Source organism: Nanorana parkeri, unplaced genomic scaffold (genome assembly GCF_000935625.1).
Source record: "Nanorana parkeri isolate BGI_ZX_2015 unplaced genomic scaffold, ASM93562v1 scaffold2089, whole genome shotgun sequence".
In the NCBI taxonomy this organism is placed as follows: domain Eukaryota; kingdom Metazoa; phylum Chordata; class Amphibia; order Anura; family Dicroglossidae; genus Nanorana; species Nanorana parkeri.
This window is the reverse complement of record NW_017308357.1, coordinates 6,605-28,644: the sequence shown is the minus strand read 5'-3', so window position 1 is coordinate 28,644 and position 22,040 is coordinate 6,605. Positions and strand designations below refer to the sequence as shown.

The 22,040-nt window shown below is 43.6% G+C and overlaps 1 protein-coding gene across 1 annotated transcript in view; it reads right to left on the bottom strand.

Moving 5' to 3' along the window:
• The window catches only part of AGTPBP1 (ATP/GTP binding protein 1), a 118,040-nt gene extending 112,340 nt beyond the window's left edge, over window positions 1-5,700 (bottom strand). Inside the window, exon 1 of the mRNA XM_018572625.1 lies at window positions 5,669-5,700. Within this exon, the coding sequence (XP_018428127.1) occupies window positions 5,669-5,700 (32 nt within the window). The remainder of the gene's footprint in view (window positions 1-5,668) is intronic.
• Window positions 5,701-22,040: the final 16,340 nt, after the last annotated feature.

Genomic DNA, 22,040 nt, shown 5'->3' with positions numbered 1-22,040 from the left:
GCAAAACAAAATGTGTAGGTGACCAAAATCATAACATAGTATGGACTCTATTCATAATGCCAAGTATAACTTATTGTGTTATTATTGTGTTATTTGTAGCCCTGTGACTCATTTTTAAATCACATTGTATTCAGCAGAAATTATCGGTCGCTTTTGTTTTTAAATAAGGATCCTTATTCTGGCGAGTTAGCTTAAAGAAAAAGTAATTCCATACAAGTGACTGTTAATTAATTATTTTGTGGTTTTAAATGTTGTTAAAAGGTCCACTACAACAAAAACATTGCATACTGTTGACTGTATGTGGGTAATACCTGCAATAATAGCATTCAGCATAAGAATACCTTTTGTTTTATTTCACTTGCTTTTTTTTATATTTTTCTCCACCTCTGCCATGCTGTCCAACAAAAAGTGACAGTTGGAGGAGTTGGGACAAGCTTACTGACAGGGGTGCAACAGCAATTTAAAGCTGGCTTCACACCTCTACTTTGTGGTATCACTCTTAGCTGGATTTAGACTTTAATTTGTTTTGGAAAACTAAAATGTCCATTGTAGGCAACCATATCTACAAGGTGGCAACACTCCAGTGATTTTTTTACCCAAAGTTTTATATTATAAAACAAACAAAAGATACACTACATGTTGCAAAATGGGACAGCATATCAACTATATAAATGGAACAAACATTAAAGGCCCCTTTCACAGGGGCTGATCAGGAGAGGATCCATGCACAGATCCTCTCCTGATCAGCGGTACGGATCAGATGTCACAGATGTGACATCCGTGTCCATACCGTTTTTTCCTCCATCTTGCGATGGAGAAAAAAAAACTGAAACTGTCAGACCCCATGTGTGTCCATGGGAAATCTGATATAAACAGACATGTGATCGTCTGCATCAGATTACCCCCCATCCAGCACTATCCTCTTTGTCAAAACGGAACGCTGTTCTGTCCGTTTTATCAAACCCCGCCGGAGCCGGGGGGGGTGGGGGGGGTGGGGGTAACTGGGTGTAAATGGACGCTCGTCCATTTATACACAGCTGCCCATAGACTAGCATTGGGCATCCGATCAGGTCTGCCTAAAAAAACTGACAGGCAGACCAAAAGCGGAGCGGCCGTCTGAAAGGGGCCTAACAATATCAGGAGACTTGTCTGGGGCATTCGATTAGGAGACTTGCATTCGGCAGCCGATCGGGTCTGCCTAAAAAACTGACAGGCGGAGCCAATTAGAGCGGCCGTCTGAAAGGGGCCTAAAAATATCAGGAGACGTAGTTTACTGGGAGCACAGCGCCCTAACTCAATACTTCTTTCAAGAGCCAATTCCTGATGCAAGCAGAGGACTGGCTATTGGGGGGAGTAATGCAAAGATATCAAAATGCCTTGAGTGGAGGTGCGTGGCGTTCCTCAGCAGATTGCATTTGCATGCAGACGGCTCTGTGCAATGTCCACATAAGATGCCGAGCCTCCATGACTGAAAGAACTGAAAGCCAATAAATGAAAAGGCTAGATAATACTGGAGGGCCTCCAGCCAGGAAATGAGATGGGCTCTACCTTACTTGCTGCGGGTTCTAATGTACATTGTGAAAAGCTCTCAGTGTGCAGTGATATCAGAGTAATCAATCTCAGTACAGGAGAGGAACATGTACAACTGTGTAAGACGGAAGGGAAGGCTTGCATTCGACTTTAAAGAAGAACTCTGGGGAAACTTTTTAATAACACTTGCAGTGGGGCTACCTCCACACTGCAAAGGTTAACTGCTAGTTTATGTCTAGGTGCCAAAAAGTTATAACTAAACTAAGGTTATAGTCACCTTAGGGAGGCGTAAATACTATAAACTCCTGCAGACACATTTTGTATTAACCAATATTTCACTTTATGAAGGAAAGGCCACCTAATGATTTCAATATATCTTAGGGACTCCAGTGATGAGATCTGTCCATGCAGGTACAAACCTCTTCAGGATCCATGGCAAAAATATCTCACTAGAAGCAAATGACAAGCCAAGTCATTCCGCCACACTCAACCTATAACTTCGATAACACTGTTTACTGTAACTTTATGCAACTTTATGCATTTATTAGATCATTTAAAAAGGAGTCATCGGAACAGTGATCTCTAGTAGCTAAAATGTAATCAATCACATTTTATATTTCATCAGTCAGAGCAATCAAAGCTTGTTACTGATTGGCTGCTATGGCGTACTATACTCTACACCAGTGGTTCTCAACCTGTGTAACCGCAGGACCTACATTTGTCCTTGGTCATTAAGTCGCGACCCAAGTCGCACTGCTATAGAACACAAGGCAGTAGGGTACCACGTGTTCCGGTGCGGGCGTACACACTCTGGGTTGTGGTGTGTTTGGGGTACCATTCAAATGAATTGCACTGCAGAATGTGATGTCACTCCGGTCCAAGCACTTCTATAGCACATGTGAGGGAGCTGTAAGCAATGCACGTATGGATAGAGCTCGCTCAAGGATATACCCCCATCTCAAGTGGACACTCGGCGCCAGGCAGCATATTTTGAATGGCTGGTTGGTGTGAGAACCGAATGCTGTCCTAGGGGGGAGGAAGAGGAGCCTTTGACCTAGAAAAATGGAAGCCATGCAGCAATCCACCGAAGATGGGGTCGCGACCCACTTTTGGGTCACGACCCACCAGTTGAGAACCAAGGCTCTACACAATATTCTTTGCTTTCGGATAGTCCCTGACATGGCAGTAAATCTGCTTTCAATATACCATACTGGGCAATAGTTTTCACTAACATATATTAAAAGGGTGTCCATGGTCAAAAATTAAAAAATAAATATGTATGTCTATATTGAATTCCATAATTACAATCCCACTGCTAATAACCATATCGATCTAGAATTTTGAAAACTTATTGAAGATGCCCATGGGATGTATTTCCTTAGTGCAGTGGCGCAATGTCACTCAGCCCTGTGAAAATACACTTCCTTGTGTCACCACTCTAACTAAGCCTACCTTCACTGGGAACTGCAACTCAGCGTCTGGACAATGTAACACTGACATTAAAACGTGTATCAACATACATTTCACATTGCTTGCTGGAAGCAATGCATGATGGACTATGTAGTCTTGCTAAATCAAGATTGTAGGGCTGCAGCCAACAATTATTTTCATAGTCGATTAGTTGCCAGATTATTATTTTCTTCGATTAATCGATTGCATAAATAAATAAAAAAAATCATCTCTCTCTCCTCACTGGGAATCCATGAAGTTGTTGATAGTGATGGGCAGATTTCGTCTGGAGGCAGCACTCACTACTTCTTCAAGTAAGCTTTAAATTGTATTTTTAAAAACCAACTTTAGTATTTATTCATATATTATAACAATGCTGATGTTATAACAGGATAGTATATACTGGGACTTTACAACTCCTTTAGGTATGCGAAACGTATTGCCCAAGCATTTGAATATATATATATATACAGGGCTCGTGTCTACCCCCAAGGGGCCTTGCAATCTAATACCCACAACATAGCTTAATACATAAGGGGAGTACATATGTTTTGCTTTTTTGGAGAAAACTAGAGCAGCCACTCAAACTTGAAGCGAACATAAAACCCCAATGCATATTTTGTCCTTGGTAGAAATCAAGCCCAGGACTCCACTGTTGCAAGGGAAGACTGGTATTTCCGCTCTTACTTTTAATTTACAGTTTTGTCCAGAAACCTTTTTTAAAATATTTTTATAAACAGATAAATTATGTTGGGCACACCTATAGAACGCAGAACAAAAATACATGTTGTTTTCAAACCATATTTTGTTTACACACAGAAAAATTTGTTGGTTGCCCTTCAGCTTATTGAAATAATGCTTCATTCTAGGGATGCACCGATACCAAGTACGGTACAAGTACAGATACTTTCCCAGCTCCAAGACTAGACTAGAGAAAAAAATTCAAATGTTAGGAGGCAGCTGTCATTTGTAAGGAGCACACGGAGCTCCTGGGATTTGTACATCTCTGTTTTAATGTACGATTTGTTTTTATAAATAAAAGGGATGCACCGATACCAGTTTTACAAGTACAAGTACTGGCTCTGGAGCGCCAGAGCCAGGTCCCAGCTGCAACCGCTGCAACCCTGGTAGTTCTCATAAAAATGCCAAGTATCGCACTGGTGTCTGAACTGGTATCAGTGCATCCCTACTTCATTCCTCCTAAAAAGTGGTGAAATTAAAAGAAATTGTAGAATGTGTCTACCTGCATGACTATGGTATGTCATAGAGTAAAGCAAAGAAAGTGTGAACGGAGAAAGATACCCTAAAACAGCCTGGGCAGATTTGTTGGCAACCCTAGAAAAGCACAGGGTGCCTTGAATCTGTGCAGCACACAACATAATCTCAAGAGTATCAAAGACTTCTGGAGTGAAAAGTATTGGCCAGTGTTAGAAAGCTCTGTCGCAGGTCATGGGTCCTCCAACAGGATAATGACCCAAAATATGCAGCTCAAAACAGCAAAAAAGAATGGCTAAGAACAAAATATTGGGCTATTCTGAAGTGACCTTCAATGAGCCCTGATCTGAATCCTATGAAAAGAGATGAAACATGCAGTCTGGAGAAGACACCATTCAATATTGTCGGTACTCTTCCATCAAAACAGAAGAACCCACAATTTTCTGAAATAACTTGAAACTGACAAAAGTAAATCGTTATCCATAATTGTTTATTCCATATGTAATAAAAATCCGACTTTACTTTTGATTCAACAGAATATTTGAAATAATAAAATAAATATGAATGGGCATGGACAAAATTGACCCTTAATCGAATATTTTTTGAACAACAGAGGGAATCACTGCAAGCTCTCAAAGAGACTTCAGCACCTGCCAACAGGTAGTTTGGTCAACTCTTCTGGAGTAAACTGCTCCAGCTGTTGTAGGTTCGAAGGGCGTCAGACTGCATTTCAGCTCTTTCCATAGAGGTTCCATAGGATTCAAATCAGGTCTCATAGAAGGTCACTTAAAAATAGAGCAAAGTATTGTTCTCAACTATTCCCGAGTGCTTTTAGTTGCATGTTTTGGGTCAATATTCTATTGGAGGACCCATGACAGGGACTGAGGCAGAGTTTTCCAACACAGGACAAGACGTTTTGCTCCTTGATGATCTTGGGATTTCTAATTGTGCCCTGCACAGATATATTGCCAGACACAGAAGAGCAGTCACAAAACATAACGGGGTCTCCTTATAGTTTCAGAATAGGCACGGTGTTCTTTTTTTTCTTTAAATGCTTCATTCTTCTTTCATCTGTGAACATAGACTTGATGTAACTTGCTAGAAAGCTCCATCTAGCAGCAACAATCTCACTTGAATAGCCTTCCTCTCCTCCATAGTTTAGTAGCTGCTGATCTCTGTTCCTCATTTTCTCTATTGGATAGAAGTGTGCAACTCCCTGTCATACAATCAGCTCTGTTACAGATCAGTGCAGGAGAAGAGGTGATGAGGACCATTACTCAGTCGTGTGATCTAATAGAAGCACTCAAGGTATCTAAACACTTCCTAAGCCATACACTGGAAGTCTAGCTGGAAATATGAGCAGCCAGATCATAATTTACCACAAGCTGCCTCTCACCTCTCTGATGGACTTCCCCATCTCATATAAATGTTTAGTAAATAATGATATATCTGATAACACATGGATGGCACTCACCATTTTTCTGTGGGCACTTTTATTTTATTCATCTTGACTCTGTGTCTTTATTTCACCATTGCATTCCCTGAAAATGATAAAACATTTTAGAACTTTACCAAATCATACAGTCATTGATATAAATTAATGTTATTCAAATCTGAGGGCCCATTCACACCACATCCAGATCATCTCCAGACTAGAGCGTTTCCAGACCCAAAATGCATCCTAATGTATCCCTATGCTATTTCTGGCCTCTGTTCACACCAGCACAGTCCGTTCCAGACCAGACCAGACCAGAAAAATACTGCAGGTCTCATTTTGTCTAGTCTGGAATGCACTGGAACTGCGGGCAGGTTCACACTATTTTCCAGAACAGATCTGGTCCGGAAAATGGTGTGAACCTGCCCTAAATGTACCAAAGGGACAATTATTCTTTCATTAATCATCCGACTATCATCCGGAATGCACACTTGCCCTTTCCTCTACATAAGGGTCAACCATCGCCACTTGTATGTGTTTAACTGATTTAAAGCCAGCTTTTAACCAACCTAGCATATATTCCTCTGCTCCCCTGACACTCCATTCAGCATTAGGAGCCTAACTGGACTTGGTATCAGCCTCTTGCAATCCTCTGCACAGCAGAGCTCAGGTTGAAAAGAGACAGAAGCAGCACGAGGAGCCAATCCGTTGTACTGCAGTGCTCATGTGCCAACAAGGAACATACTGATGGGAGGAGAGAACAGAGTGACAGACAGATGAGCTTTTCAGTTTGTTGCTTCTCCTTTCACTGTCCTGTCACTGGCAAGGAGAGAGGCAAGATCTGGAGGTGCAACTTAAAGGAGGAGAACTATGAGGTGAGTGCTTTTCACTCACCTCATAGTTCTAGCTGACCTGTGACAATGAGACTGTCACAGGTCGGCTCAGTAGATCGGGAGGTGAGCGAACACATACCAGCGTTCGCGCACTTCTCGATCCTGTCACAGCTCTCTGCCGTGACAGGTGAGGGGCTGGATTCCCCCCTCCCCACTCCGATCCTCCAGCGCTGACTGGCAGGACGGACGGGGGAGGGGGCGGGTACAGCTTGCTCTGCCTCTAGATAGGCAGAGCTAGCTGTCACTCACGCAGCTGGGCGGATACAGACATAATTGTCGGGATCCATTTCAGCGTCTCAGTATACCGCGAGCAGTAGCTCGCGGTATACTGAGCTTAGGGTGACGGGAGGATGCTAGTTTGTGTCCTCCCGTTACCCTAAGGAGAACTATGGGGAAAAGCCTTAACCCCATAGTTCTCCTTTAAGGCTGGACTCGCACCTAGGTGGCAGTGTTTTTGCTCATTACTATACCTTTTCCCGCATTTTTTGCAATAAACCATTCTTCAGAGACATCCACTGGCACCCCTTGTTTTGGGTTCCACTGCCAACTGAAGTCTTACTTTAAATTGTATTTGAACTGAGAGGCAGAGAGTCAAACTTGCTACACAAAGCAATACAAGTATGTGATAACTGTTTAAGGAAACGGAAGAAGTTGCACAAGAACAAAACCAGAAATTAGAAGAAGCAGGTGAAAGGTTTAAAGCTGAACTTAAGGCAGAAATAAAATACATCAATTAAAGCCAAACACTGGGCAAAATAACTTACACAATGCACTGGGTGTGTAAATGGTCATTACAAAGCTGGGTGTAATGTGTGGAGGGCTGCTGTGAAGTATAAAAATCTTACCTTTCAGTATCATTATACAGGATTTATATAGCGCCAACAGTTTGCGCAGCTCTTTACAATATAAAGAAGACATTACAATCACAATACAATTCAAGACAAGATGGTAAGGAGGGCCCTGCCGTGAGGGCTTACAATCCATCTCCTACACATAATACTGGTCTTCTGTGCACTGTGGTGAGTGAGGGATGGGATTTTAACAGTGAAGTGCTCCAGTTGCATCCTCGCCCCTCCCCACTACTTGCCCATTCACATTATGCCTTGTATACCAGATATTCTGTGACTGGAGGAGAGGAAGGGGTGGGGATTTGACATTCTCTCCTCCTCCAATCACAATATGTCTTGTATTCGCGTAGTGAGGAGGGGCGAGGATGCAACTGGAGCACTTCACTGTTAAAGTCCCATCCCCCACTCACCACAGTGCACAGAAGACCAGCATTATGTGCAGGGGCCGGCATGCTGCACGGTAAGATTTTTCTACTTTGCAGCCATCCACGGATAACATACTGCTTTTAATGACAATTTACCCACACAGTGCATTGTGTAAATTATTATTTTTTTCTTTAATGCAAGCAGTGCAAGAAACTGAATTGGATTTATTATCATCCTCTTGCAATCCCTATTCAGCAGAGTTAAAAGGAGAACTATGGGGTTAGGGCTTTTCCCCACAGTTCTCCTTATGGTAACGAGAGGACACAAACTAGCGTCCTCCCGCCACCCTAAGCTGTAGCTCGCGGTATACTGAGACACCGCAGCTGAAGCGGATCCTGACAATTATGTCTGGATCCGCCCAGCTATCTAGAGGCAGAGCCAGCTGTACCCGCCCCCTCCCCCGACCGTTCTGCCAGTCAGCGCTGGAGGATCGGAGCGGGGAGGGGGGAATCCAGTCACTCCCCTGTCGCGGCAGAGAGCCGTGACAGGATTGAGAAGTGAGCAAACGCCGGTATGTGTTCGCTGACTTCCCGATCTACTGAGCCGACCTGCGACAGTCTCATTGTCACAGGTCGGCTAGAACTATGAGGTGAGTGAAAAGCACTCACATCATAGTTCTCGTTTAAGACTGGGAAGGAATCAGCACAAGGAGGCAATCAGTTGTGTTGCAGTGCACGGAGCGCTCTCCAGTCACAGGCTGGAGAGTGACAAGACAAGACCGGTAAGTGTTACTCAACTGCAGTATAGAAAAATTACGTTTTCTGTCCTGCCACAAAGGACTTTGCTGAAGAGAGCTGTGTAAATCTCAGAGGTGTACAGACAGAAATACACATCATTTGGCAAGTAAAGCAGCTCTCTTACACTTATGCATTGTATCTGTGTATTTAGGAGTTTGCCTGGACTTCAGCTTTAAGAAACTCTTCGGGTCAAAAAAAGAAGAGCAAAATAAGAACAAAAAATGTTTTGGTAAACAAAAACATCATACTACCAAATTGGTGGAGAATCTGCGGATTCACTTCACCCCAGGAACAGAGAGGTAGAATTCTCTACTATGCCCACAAGACGTCACTAGCCACAAAATATAAGGAATCTGCATTTATGATCCATACAGATGATGACACAGGACCTTCATCGCATGTATTGGTCATCTTCCGACCTATGCTGACAATGTGGTCAGGCAGTAGGAGACATCTTATATATTTATGATTAAGGCCATGATTGGGTGAAACTCCTCATGGAGCGGCAGGACACAGTGATGCTGTTTAAGCCTCAAACTGTTGCAGTGTTATGTGGTCGGATCTTTTCTGTCTGGGCGTCTGTGAACTTGCGCTGAGGATGTGCTCCTATTGGCGAGCACATCCCCCTGCTGAGCCATGGAGGAGCTGTGTATCTACTTTTAGACATCTTACATGTAGTTCGGTCCTGCAATACCCTCAAAGTGTCCTGTGGCGATGTGAGGCGGATATCCCATAAAAGTTACAGACTGGGAGATCTCCTTTTTTCGACTCCATCTCAACAGGATCCGGAAAAAGACTTCTATTCAGTCAGTTCTGACGCATTTGGTCAATGCTGCCAGGAATTGCATCGAATGAAAGTAGAAGCAGACGAGTCCCCCTTCCATTGCCTTGCGGATGAATGCAGAGGATGGAGGATGTTATTTCCTCTTGTAGGGGTACACATGATCAGTACTTTAGGTAGGCTTGGTTTTATTGGAATGAGTTCTCCTCTACTTCAGAGAACACGACTCTGCAACATGTGTGGAACTAGGATCATGGGTGAAATCTTGTTTCTTTGCTTTCTCTTCCTTGGGTTGGAGTATTCTCTTGTCTTTTTCTACCTATTCTATGTGTCTAAATTGTTTCTTGGCTTCATCTCCTTCTCTGCTTTTTTCTTATTTTCCTGCTACACCGCACCTTTCCATTCTACCTTTCCTCTGTTCTAGCCTTCCCTATCCCTTTTTCTGGCTTCCTTTATAAAAAAATAGATGGTTATTATAAGGACTGTGATGTTCCTTCAAATACTGAGCATTGCTTTTGGGAATTGAATGGGAGGTGTTGAGGGTAGTGTAGCGAGTGACTCCCGACACCTTTTAGACCAAGGGTGGGCAACTCGTCTCTCCAGCTGTGCCTTAAAGGAGAACTATGGGGTCAGTGTTTTTCCCCAAAGTTCTCCTTAGGGTAACGGGAGGACACAAACTAGCGTCCTCCCGTCACCCTAAGCTCAGTATACCGCGAGTTACAGCTCGCGGTATACTGAGACGCCGCAGCGGATCCCGACATCGATGTCGAGATCCGCCCAGCTGCGTGAGTGACAGCTGGCTCTGCCTATCTAGAGGCAGAGCCAGCTGTACCCGCCCCCTCCCCCGTCCGTTCCGCCAGTCAGCGCTGGCGGATCTGAGCTGAGAGGGGGGAATCCAGCCCCTCCCCTGTCACGGCAGAGAACCGTGACAGGATTGAGAAGTCAGCGAACACCGGTATGTGTTCGCTGACTTCCCGATCTACTGAGCCGACCTGTGACAGTCTCATTGTCACAGGTCGGCTAGAACTATGAGGTGAGTGGGAATCACTCACCTCATAGTTATCCTTTAACCTCAAATCCCAACATGCTTTGCCTCTGGGAGTCATGCCTGTGGCTGACAAAGTCTTGCAATACCTCATGTAGATCCACAACTGCTATAGGGCCAGAGTGGTCCATCCCTGTTTTAGAGAATACTAAAATGTAACTATAGGCTTGCTTTAAAGTTTGTATTGTATTGCCAAGGTTTCCGCTGAAGCTCAAAGCAAAACTCCAGCCAAAAATAAAAAAAAAAGGAATATGTTCCACTGAAAGATAAAATCATAAAAGCAGCTTTTGCTGCAATATTCACCCCCCAACAGTTCTTCTTTTCTGCGACTCAAACTCATTGGTCTTCCAAGCTGAATGATGGCCAGCATCGTTCACCTCACTTTTTCGGAGCCCAGGCCGTAATGGGCTCGGCTCCTGCCTTGAATTGCACCAGAAGGGAGAAACAACAGGCTGATGTGCTCATCTCTTTGTTGCTCTGCTCTCTCCTCCTATCAGCATCCTGCTGATTAGCCCTTTGTGCCAATTCTTCCACCCACACTCGGAGCTCTCAAAGAAGAAAAAGTAGTGCATAAGTTGTGGCACGGTTGACTGCACTGCAGATGAGAGATGAGTTAGGGCGACATTCAAATGAATGGCAATGCAGCGCACCTGCCACACTGTAATGCATGGTAGGTGCGTTGCGCAGTACCACGTGTTAATTGCCCAGCATGACTTTGGTGTTATCGGGGCCTTTTCCTGCTGCCTGAAGTTTTTCTCTAATGCCTAGAGCCTGTATCACTAGGATAGGACATTAGGGGAAATCTCTCCAGCAGACATCAAACAAAAATCTTTTTTTAGTGGAGATGAGAACAGTTTTAATGGTCTTCTGGGTCATATTTTAATTGCTGCTTATGTTCCAATTAGTGAGATTTCCTCTTACTTGGAGGTGTATTTATAACAGAAAAATTGCAGAGCCATTCATCCTGCAAAACTCCATGTTCATTCATTCTGTAGGAACGGCAATAAAAAGAACATTATTAGTATATTTTCTTTTCCAGGTCGAATGTAATATCAGGAAAATACAACATTATGGCCACTAAATAGAGCTGAGAAGTATAGGAAAGAAACATTTATTTCCTAGGATCATCAGGGCCCACTAGTGGCCAAAATGTGGTATTTACCTTATACTACATTAGATCTGGAAAGAAAATATACTAATAACATTCATTTTTGCCTCCTATCGCATGGAGCAAACGTACATGCAGACTCTGTGAGTCTTTAATAAATACATCCCTTGGTGTTCTAGTTTCCACCTGTCACAACGTCCTCTGCTCGGGACTCACTGCAATAAAATAACAGATTTGAACCCTTCCCTGGTGTAAAAATAATAATAATAATAATAATAAGCTTGCTTGGTTGGGGGTTCATTTTCAAGTTTGCACATCTGCGACTCTATTAAAGTATAAAGCCAATCGTTTTTGGTCTGTGATTTTGTTTTCCACTTCCTGTCTAGGAGACAACAGGAAGTGAAAAGAAATGTCTCCAGTGAGGGGAAGCTTTGTAGACATGTGTCCACATTTTGTGACATACCTTCTGTGTTTTTTCATGCATGTTTGTGCGTGTTCTTATGCACATAAACATGCAGGAAAAACACGTGTTCTCGACTGCGTTCCCGGTGCCATTAACTACTAAGTGCAAGTTTGATGCACGCTAACGATATGCTATGGTGTGAAAGGGGACAAAGGGGATGGTACCGTGCGTGGTGATCTTAAAGGGGATGGTACAGTCAGATAGTATGGTGCGTGGTGACCTTAAAGGGGATGGTACAGTCAGATAGGAAGGTGCATGGTAACCTTAAAGGGGATGGTAGTCAGGTAGGAAGGTGTGCGGTGACCTTTAAGGGGATGGTACAGTCAGATAGGAAGGTGTACGGTGACCTTTAAGGGGATGGTACAGTCAGATAGGAAGGTGTTCCTTCTTTCCCCCCCCCCCCCCCCATTTCACATTACCAAGAATGCATTAGTAGGAATCAGACTCATAACGCTCAGAAAGAAGAAGATCCCGACATTCCAATAATTAGACCCCCCCCCAACTGGAGTTCAGCGGGCAATATGGTCAATCAGCTTCCGCTACTAATGCTGGGCACACACCTTACAACCATCGCAAGACTTTTGTCTTGCGATGGTTGTAAGGTCATTTTAAAAACGTACGATCTGCCCATCTTGGACAGGCAGATCGTACTTGAGATGATCGCAAGCCCGCCCTGCTGAGTGGAGGGCTTCCGATGACCGCAATGCTGAACGGCCAGTGTGCGCTTGCGCACACCAGCCCGTGCGGCATTTATCTTACGAACATGCCACACACCCGCCGACAATCGTACGATTCTCGGCGGGGTTTCGAACATGTTCCTAAGATAAAAGTCGTGCGACCTTACAGTAGCAGAGGTCGCACGCCTTCCACACACCTTGCGATAATCGTACGATCGCAGGATTTCCCGCGATTATCCTACGATTATCGCAAGGTGTGTGGGCACCTTAAAGCTGGCCATACACTATACAATCAGATTGTGCAATATTCTTTAGATTCGCCAACAGTGTGTAATGTAAGGACAAGCCTAAACAACCCATTCAATTAGTATGCACTCAGGCAGGCCCTTCACCACACACATTACAATGTAATCGTACAAGCTCCTTTAGATCTACCAACAACTATGTAGAGCAAGGGCCTGCCTGACTTGATAGATTAGGTAGGTCCTAGTGAATCTAAAGCTGACTGTACAGTCAGTCTAGAAGGTATATGGTGACCATTAGGTGTAAAGAAGATTGTGCAGTGTATGACCACCCTGGAATCGGTACCTACTATGGGTCCATGTTATGAATGACACATCCAGTGCGGATGATCCAGTGACATGGAGACACAAAGTAAGTTGCCCGGTGTGTGGCCCTGACACAGCAGATGGCAGCCTCTTCTGCATCACTGTATCTATAGGAGTAACATTCCAGCCAGCACCAAACCAATGACATCACTCCTCCAAGCAGAAAGCCATTCCTAATGAAGGGGACGCTTGGTGTCTCTATGACAACATGGCTCCTGTCGCCGGCACACAGACATACACCCAGACACATAAGACAGGTGCAGGGTGGGAGAGGTGCAGTGTCACCCCCCTCATTAACTGCCGCAGCTATCGGCTGTCACAGCGCGGCCAGCACACATCCCTCTACTCCCCCCCAGGCCTTATCACCTGATCCGTGCACCTCTCCTCCAGCCGCGGCTCCAGCTACCGGTCCGCTCCTTCCCCGTACACAACACACAGCAGCAGATGGAAAGAGAGGAGGAGCGACAGGTCGGGGCAGATAGGAACCGATGATGGGCAACTGGGCGGGGCTCCACTCGGAGCACCTACTGGACGCGGGGCGGGGCTTTAGACTGCATGACAGCTTGCTGTATGACCGAGGAGGCGGGGTGAACGGCGTGGGCGTGGTTATGCATGTGTTGGGCGGGGTTGATAGATCCAGTTGGTGTCGGGGCGGGTGCTTGTGGTTACACTGCAAACAACATTAGTGACACGGGTGGCTTGTGTACGCCTGCGGCTGCATGTGGCTGGAGCTAGTGGAAGCTTGTTTCCTAGTTGTTCCTTTATTGTTCCTGTATTGCAGACACGTGTTCTTATCTCTAGAGCAGTGTTATGTATTAGGGGTGACCCTTCCTTTCAGTCTTGCACAGTTGTACAGACTCCTCTCCTGTACTACTGCACACTGAGAGCGGCCCACAATGTACATTAGAAGCTGCAGCAAGTCAGATAGAGCCTGCATCATTACCTAGCTAGAGAACATCCGGTATCATCTAGCGCTGGGGTGCCCATTAGGTAGATCGTGATCTACCAGTAGCTCTGAAAGCTGATGCTGGTAGATCACACAGGGTGTGAATGGTGGCCCCTTTATTCAGTTTTGGTATATATATTTAGCTGTGCACACATGATTACCTATTAGCCTGAGTCTGCTGAACCAAGCTCCCCGACACCTTTACATCAAAGAATATTAGTTTACACAGCTTGTTGCAAAATACCACAAGGTGAGCCAGGAGAGAGAGCGGCGAGAGACAGACAGGAGAGAGAGTGAGGAGAGACAGCCAGGAGAATGAGAGACAGCCAGGAGAGAGCGAGGGAGGGTTTTTTTTTTTCATTGGTAGATCTTATGTAGCTCATCATTTGAAAAGTAGATCTCAACACTAAAAAATTGTGGGCACCCCTGATCTAGCGCTTTCCCAGCCTGACTGTTCCTGGCCCCCCTTTTTCATTGGATTCCATATCTTTCAATAATGGAGGCTCAGCATCACATGGGGGCGTTACCTAGAGTGGTCTGCATGCAGTGGCGTGACAATAGCCATAGCGACCCATCTGCAGAGCCCACCATAGAGAGTCTATGGTGGGCTTTGCAGGATCACCCTCAGGTGGGCAATGTGGGCTCTTCAAGGGTGTAACTAGAAATCACAGGGCCCCATACAAAATTTTGCTATGGGGCCCTGTGATTTCTAGTTACGCCCCTATCTGCATGCAAATACATCCTGCCAAGGAAGGCCCCCTCCTCCAGACTGACATCTACCTATCAAGGTACTCTGATATTTGCATGACTCTTCCCAAGAGCCACTGCTTGTATCAGAGCAGGGTGCTGTGATGTTTTCAGGAAGGTAAGTACAGCACCCTGCCCGCCCCTCCCACCAGCTATGATCTACCAGTATTGCATAGAGAACAGCAAAGACTCTTGGATCTAAAATAAAGCATGTAACAAAAGCAGAAAGGCTTCATTTAATATTTTCATCAGCATGTTGATGAGGGAGGCAGGAGGTACCAGGGAAGGCAACATTTAAGCAGATTAAACTTCAGCTTTAGGGCCAGAAGCATTGGGGCTACTCTGACCTCCTTGTTCATTGCGGCCCCAACACACAGACAAGGCAACTGCCTTGCTTTAAAGCAGGGGTCCTCAAACTTTTTAAACATGGGGCCAGTTCACTGTACCTCAGACATTGCTGGGGGCCGGATCATATTTTGAAAAACAGGGGGGGCGTGGCTGTGGTGCCGCACCGCCACGCCCCCTTCCGTCCCAGAACAAAGGGGAACGTTAGTGAGCAATTGCTGTACTGAAATGAATTTTATACAATTTTTTGGGGACAGATAGAGCTTTCTTTTGGTGGTGTTTAATCACCACTGCGGTTTTTCTTTTTTTACTATATTTCGAGAAAATGACAGAAAATTTTCAAGTGGGCGTGGCTTATCTAGATAGCTGCCGGCCGTTCTTTTACAACGGCCGGCCTGGAGATAGTAAAGGTAGGGGCCTGCAGCTCCCCGGCCTTGACACCCGAACGGGCCGGGCCAAGGACCTTGGCGGGCCGGATGTGGCCCGCGGGCCGTAGTTTGAGGACCCTTGCTTTAAAGGGTAAGTCCACTTTCCTAGGTGAATCTGGGTAAATGGAATCTTGCCCCCTCCTTACCTTTCAGAGAACGCTCCTTCCCCTGGTAGGGGTCTACTATTTATACCCCGTACTTCCGTGTAGCACAACCCTGCGTTCTGGATTTTGAATTTCACTCGCAAATGGCGAGCACTCATCGGTCAGCGTGGACCAATGCACTTCTTAGCCATTTGTAAGCACAATTCAGAATCCAGAGGGTTGCGCTACATGGAAGTATGGGGTAGGAATAGTAGACCTGCACCGGCAGAGGGGAAGGAGCGTTCTCTGAAAGTTAAGTATAGCGGGGGGAGGGGGCCAGATTGAAGGGGGTAATTCCATTTTCCCAGATTCACCTGGGAAAGTGGACTTGCCCTTTAAATAGGCTCAGTTCACACCATTTTGTTAAAGTTGTGTGCACTGAAAAATAGTGTTTTTATTTGTTTTTCTGCGCATCGTGGTGGGATGAGGTATAATTGCATTGCACCTCTCTGTGTCCATAGAACCTGTGACATTTTAATAAAGTTCTGTTGAAAAAAAGTGAATAGCGTGATGCGCCGGGATCAGCACTGTTTCCTGTCACCGCATACCAGCACCTATGTGTTCAGCATGGCTTGCTGGTGTCAACGGACCCTTAAGCTACTATATTGTATATCTAATAGTAAAAATGTTTTTTTCTTTGTTAGATTCCTGCTCAATAAACTCGTTTTAAGAACCAGCGCTGCCACAATGTATTTTTGGTACATGCATGTATATATACAGCCATGGCCAGAAATATTGGCACCCCTGCATTTCTGTCAGATAATGCACCACTTCGTGAAGAAAGCTGTTGCAATTACAAATGTTTAGGCATTCTCATGTTTATTTCTTTTGTTTGTATTGGTATGACATAAAAAAGTGACACATTCCACGCAAAACTCCATACCTGACTCTGATATAGGACACTGAAACCTGACTCTGATTTTGGAATCGGTTACCTGACTATGATATTGGATTCTGATACCTGACCATGATATTGGACTCTGACATCTGACTCCCATACTGGACCCTAATACCTGACTCTGATATTGGACTCTGATACCTCTCTCTAATATTGGACTCTGATACCTGACTTTGATATTGGACTCTGATACCTGACTCTGATATTGGTCTCTGATATAGGACACTGAAACCTGACTCTGATATTGGATTCGGTTACCTGGCTATGATATTGGACTCTGATACCTGACTCTGATACAGGGGTACGGGTACACTTAAATACTAGACCACACAGGGACTCTTATAAACACACACGCACAACACACACACACACAAAGGTTGAACTTGATGGACCTGTGACTTTTTTCAACCTCAAATACTATGTAACTATACCTGACTCTGATATTGAATTCTGATGTTGGACTCTGATACCTGACTCTGATATTGGACTATGATGCCTGACTCTGGTATTGGACTCTGATATTGGTCTCTGACATCTGACTCTGATCTTGGACTTTGACATCTGACTCTGATCTTGGACTCTGACATCTGACTCTGATCTTGAACTCTGACAATTGACTCTGATCTTGAACTCTGACATCTGACTCTGATTCCGGACTCTGACATCTGACTCTGATTCCGGACTCTGACATCTGACTCTGATTCCGGACTCTGACATCTGACTCTAATATTGGACTCTGATACCTGACTCTGATATTGGACTCTGACACCTGACTCTGATATTTAACTCTGAAACTGGACACTGATATTGGACTATGATACCTGATTCTGGTATTGGACTATGATCTTGGTCTCTGACATCTGACTCTGACATTTGACTCTAATATTATACTCTGATACCTGACTCTGATATTGGACTCTGATATTGGACTCTGATACCTGACTCTGATATTGGACTCTGATACCAGACTTTGCTGCCTGCCTTTGATTCCTTATTCTGGCAGTTGAGCCTAATATTTGGTTTTAACAATAAATCCTGATAACTGTCTTTGATGCCAAATTCTGATACTAGATCCTAACACCTGCCAGTTGAATCTTACAGCTGATGTTTGACTCTGGCCCCTTAATGTAATACCTTACTCTCATACTTGACTGACATACAACATTCCTGACTGACACATGAGGTTGATGTCTGAAGGAGGACAAGCGATCTGTTTTAGATAAGGAATACATTCGTTTCAGCTGAAATGAGGATCACTTTAAGTGACCGTGGTCTGCAAGAGTTTTACAGGATGAATGATGGAAGAATGGTAGATGACTGTTTGGAGGACAACTGACCAAATTTTGGTGCAGACTGACCAAATTTTAGTGCAGTGGGGTGAGGTTTGGAGGAGAAGTGAGTAGCATGCTAAGGTATGTCTTAAAATGGACCCTGTATAGACACTGATTTGGCGAACACCAAAATTAACTCAAGGTGTCAGAATGTGACTATTATCTCAATATAACAGACATGATATTCACATCAGTATTGTAAGATTTTCAGGTCTATGACTAGTAACATTGTCAGTTCCTCACCCATGGTATTGTAGCAGCACACTGTACATCACTGTTCACATACTAGTCATACCTATTTCCTTCCATTAGGTGGCAGCAAAGTTAAATCAATTCCTAATAGTATAGTATAGTAGCTGACTGACAGGGAACTACTCTACATACACGCTATCCCCAACCTCCATTGCTTTACCAAATTATAAGAATTAGTGCCCACCCAGGCCAACCTAAAAAAACAATTTCATTAGTAGGGTAAACCCTTGTATTAACCGCTTGCTGTCCGGAGCAATTTCTTACTATTTGCACCCACATGATAAAATATACATTGTTTTGGCTAGAAAACAGCTTCAGACCCCCAAACAATTATATAGTTTCTGAAAGCAGAGGCCCTGTAGAATATAAAAATGTCAGTTGCAATTTTTTATGTTGCATGGTATTTGCTCAAATGTTTATCAAACAAGTATTTTTAGGGCAAAATACACTAAAATGAAATTTAATGCACAGAAACAGAATATAATACCCAATTTTTTGATGAAATATAAAAGATTGGTTCATGTCGGGTAAATAGTTACCAAACATGTCAAACATGAGAAAGCTGGTCGGTTGACCAGTGAAATGTCTTCAAGAAAAATACAGCAAGTCCAGTTGCCTTGACTTATTTTTTACAGATACAAACATGTCAAGCCTTAAAGTGACATTAAACCCTCAGATCTTTTAACATAAACCAATACTGTAATGTGTGCCTTACTGTAATCCATGGTTGTTTCCCTTCTCTTTGCTGCCCTTTTAAATCTGTATCTCTTCTCATGCTTGGTGAGAGCTTCCCTTTGCAGCTGAGTGCCTCTTCCTGTAGTGCTGGCTCAGGTTGCAAACCTACACACAAACACCATGTACCCATTTCAGAGACAAGGCAGTCTGCTGCAAAACAGAAGTTCTTCCCAGCATGAGAACAGATAGAGATTTAAAAGGAAGAGCAGCAAAGAGAAGGGAAACAACCATGGATTACAGTAAGGCACACATTACAGTATTGTTTTATGTTAAAAAATCTGAGGGTTTAATGTCACTTTAAAATTGTGTTTGCCCGTGAAGCCGCAAAAAACTACAATACCCAAAATTTCCCATAGGGGACACTTTAAAAGCTTTGCTCATCAGTTAATAATGATTGATGGCTCTAGAATAATTTCTCTCACTCTGACGTTCGCGATATGTAACATGTGTAGCAAAATTTTCGTTCTTGCATGTAGGGGCACGGAAGTGTGTTTGCGTAGGTATGTACGTGCACGTGGAGGGCGGGGGACTTCAAGAAATGGTTTTATTTTTTTATATGTTACTTTAATTTTTTTATTTTTTAAACACTTTTTACATTTTTTTTTTACACTAACTTTATTGCTATCACATAGGGGGCTTACAGCTCTGCCATATGATTTTTTTATTCAGGTTGTTAGATGATTGCAATATTAGTTTTTTACTCAGCTGTGATAATGATTGCTGATTAAACTAAAGCTGGCCATATACTAGTCAATTTTCGAAAGAATGTTCGCACAAGCGATCTATTGTTCGTCTTTCTATTAGTTGATGGGGGTCAAATCGGTCATGGATTTTGATCAAAGTGATGAAAAAATGTGAAGGCTCGGGATGGAAATTGTAACAGTGAATGTGGTTTTTGTTCGCGAAACTCCATTCATTTTAACTAGGGATGCACAGATACTTTTCGAGTACCAATGCCGATACTTGGCGTTTTCATGAGAACTACCAGGGTTGCAGCGGTTGCAGCTAGGACCTGGCTCTGGCACTCTACCACGGTCCTGAAATCATTAGTCTGTATTGTTTTAGAAAAACTGTCACATGACAATAAACAAAAATGGATCAGAACTTGTACTTGTAAGTACTCGGCAAGTATCAGTACTCGTACTCGCAAAACTGGTATTTGTGCATCCCTTCATTTATATGTTTAATCGTACATTAAAACAGAGATGTACAAATCCCAGGAGCTCCGTGTGCTCCTTACAAATGATAGCTGCCTCCTAATTTTTGAATTTTTCTCTAGTCTAGTCTTGGAGCTCAAAAGTATTGGTACATGTACTCGTACTTGTACCGAGTACTGTACTTGGTATCTGTGCAACCCTAATTTTAACATTGAATGTAAAAATAAAACAAAATGTTGTTTGACATTCGTCATATATATATATATATATACAGGTGAAATAGGGACAGTCATTCAGTTTCTTTATTCGACTGGTATTTAAAAATAGAGGTATATGTGTGTTAGTATTGTAATCACAAACTACATTGAGCCTGGATAAATGTAATTTTATTTGGACAAAAAGAGGAAAAGCAAAGTTTCAGCAATGGGATATGCATGTGTTTTTAGTAGAGATACAGCATTTCTGCTGTCGCCATTGGTTTGCTCACTTTTCTCCTTGCTGGAGGTTCTAAAGTGGGGAAGCAAAGCCCTGCTTTTATTAAAATGTCTGGCTCCTGGTGAACCTGCAACCAATTCATCCTTTGCTATATATGCTCCAAGATGGAGTCTCTCAGGACCACAATACACGGAGGAGCCTTGACAAGGCCGTGTGGCTTCCATATATTCTGCAAAAGACATGCAACTAAAACCTCTGTTTTTAACAGCGTCATTTTTGTTGTTGTTGTTGACTAGCTGGTAAGTGTGCTGGGAAACTTTTTGATTTTGGATTGCCTCCTCACATAGACATAATTTTGCTGATTCATTGCTGTTGGCTATACCTTGCACAGCAAGTAATGGATCCCTGGTGATGTGTGCCAATTTTGAGTCCATAATACTACCCATAATGTTTAAACCCTGAAGAAGAGGGAGGCCTTTGAACCTCCAAAACGCGTTGGATGTTCTGTGTTTGGGTTTATAAACCCATTCCATTATTAAACGTTTTTCTTCTTGTTTGGCACTCTCAATGGACTGTATATTTGTGTTTACCATCATGTCCGCCTCCATATATAGACACAATACAGAACACGGCATGGAAAGCCAGTAACAGGGACAGATCAGCTCAGGGAGATCACCTGCAATACTGGTGACTAGTCCTTTGCCCGCTGACTTTTTTTGGGGGGGGAATGCAGAGTTTGTTTACTTTTTGGCAGACTGAATTTGGTGTCCTGCATCTGAAAGCATGTACATGTTTATGCAAGTCTGGCGTATATGTACATTGGCACTATATATATATATAATATACAGGGATCTCAAGTCTCCCTGATGTTCAGGGAGTCTCCCTCTATTAGATAGCGGCTCCCTGATGTCCGCGAGAGAGGCATTTTCTCCCTGAAATGTTTACTCTGAGTAAACCTTTCCGATAAGATATCAGTGGGTAAGGTCAGAGTGAGGCTTGCCTCTTGGATGAAGGTCATGTGATCTCTAGAGTGGCCTCAGAACGAGGCTTGGCTCTCAGAAGGAAGAAGCTACTTGCTGCACAGAGAGGGCGGACATAGACTACTATTGAGAGCAGATACAGGCACTGCTGCAGGGTTGAGGGAGTGCTGTTAACCCTTTGTGGATAATATAGAATCAATTATATGTCCTGGTTGTCTAGTTATAGAGAACATTTATTTAATTTGCTGCCCATAGCATCTAGTCAATGTGTATCAGGGACTTTACTCCTCAGCGTTTTTTTAAAAAGGTCTCGGGCTGTCTAATAAATTGTGACCTTTACACTGACAGTTACTTGAACGTCAATTCACAAATCTGATGTGTATATATAAATAAATAAATACATAATATTATTGTATTATTGGTACATG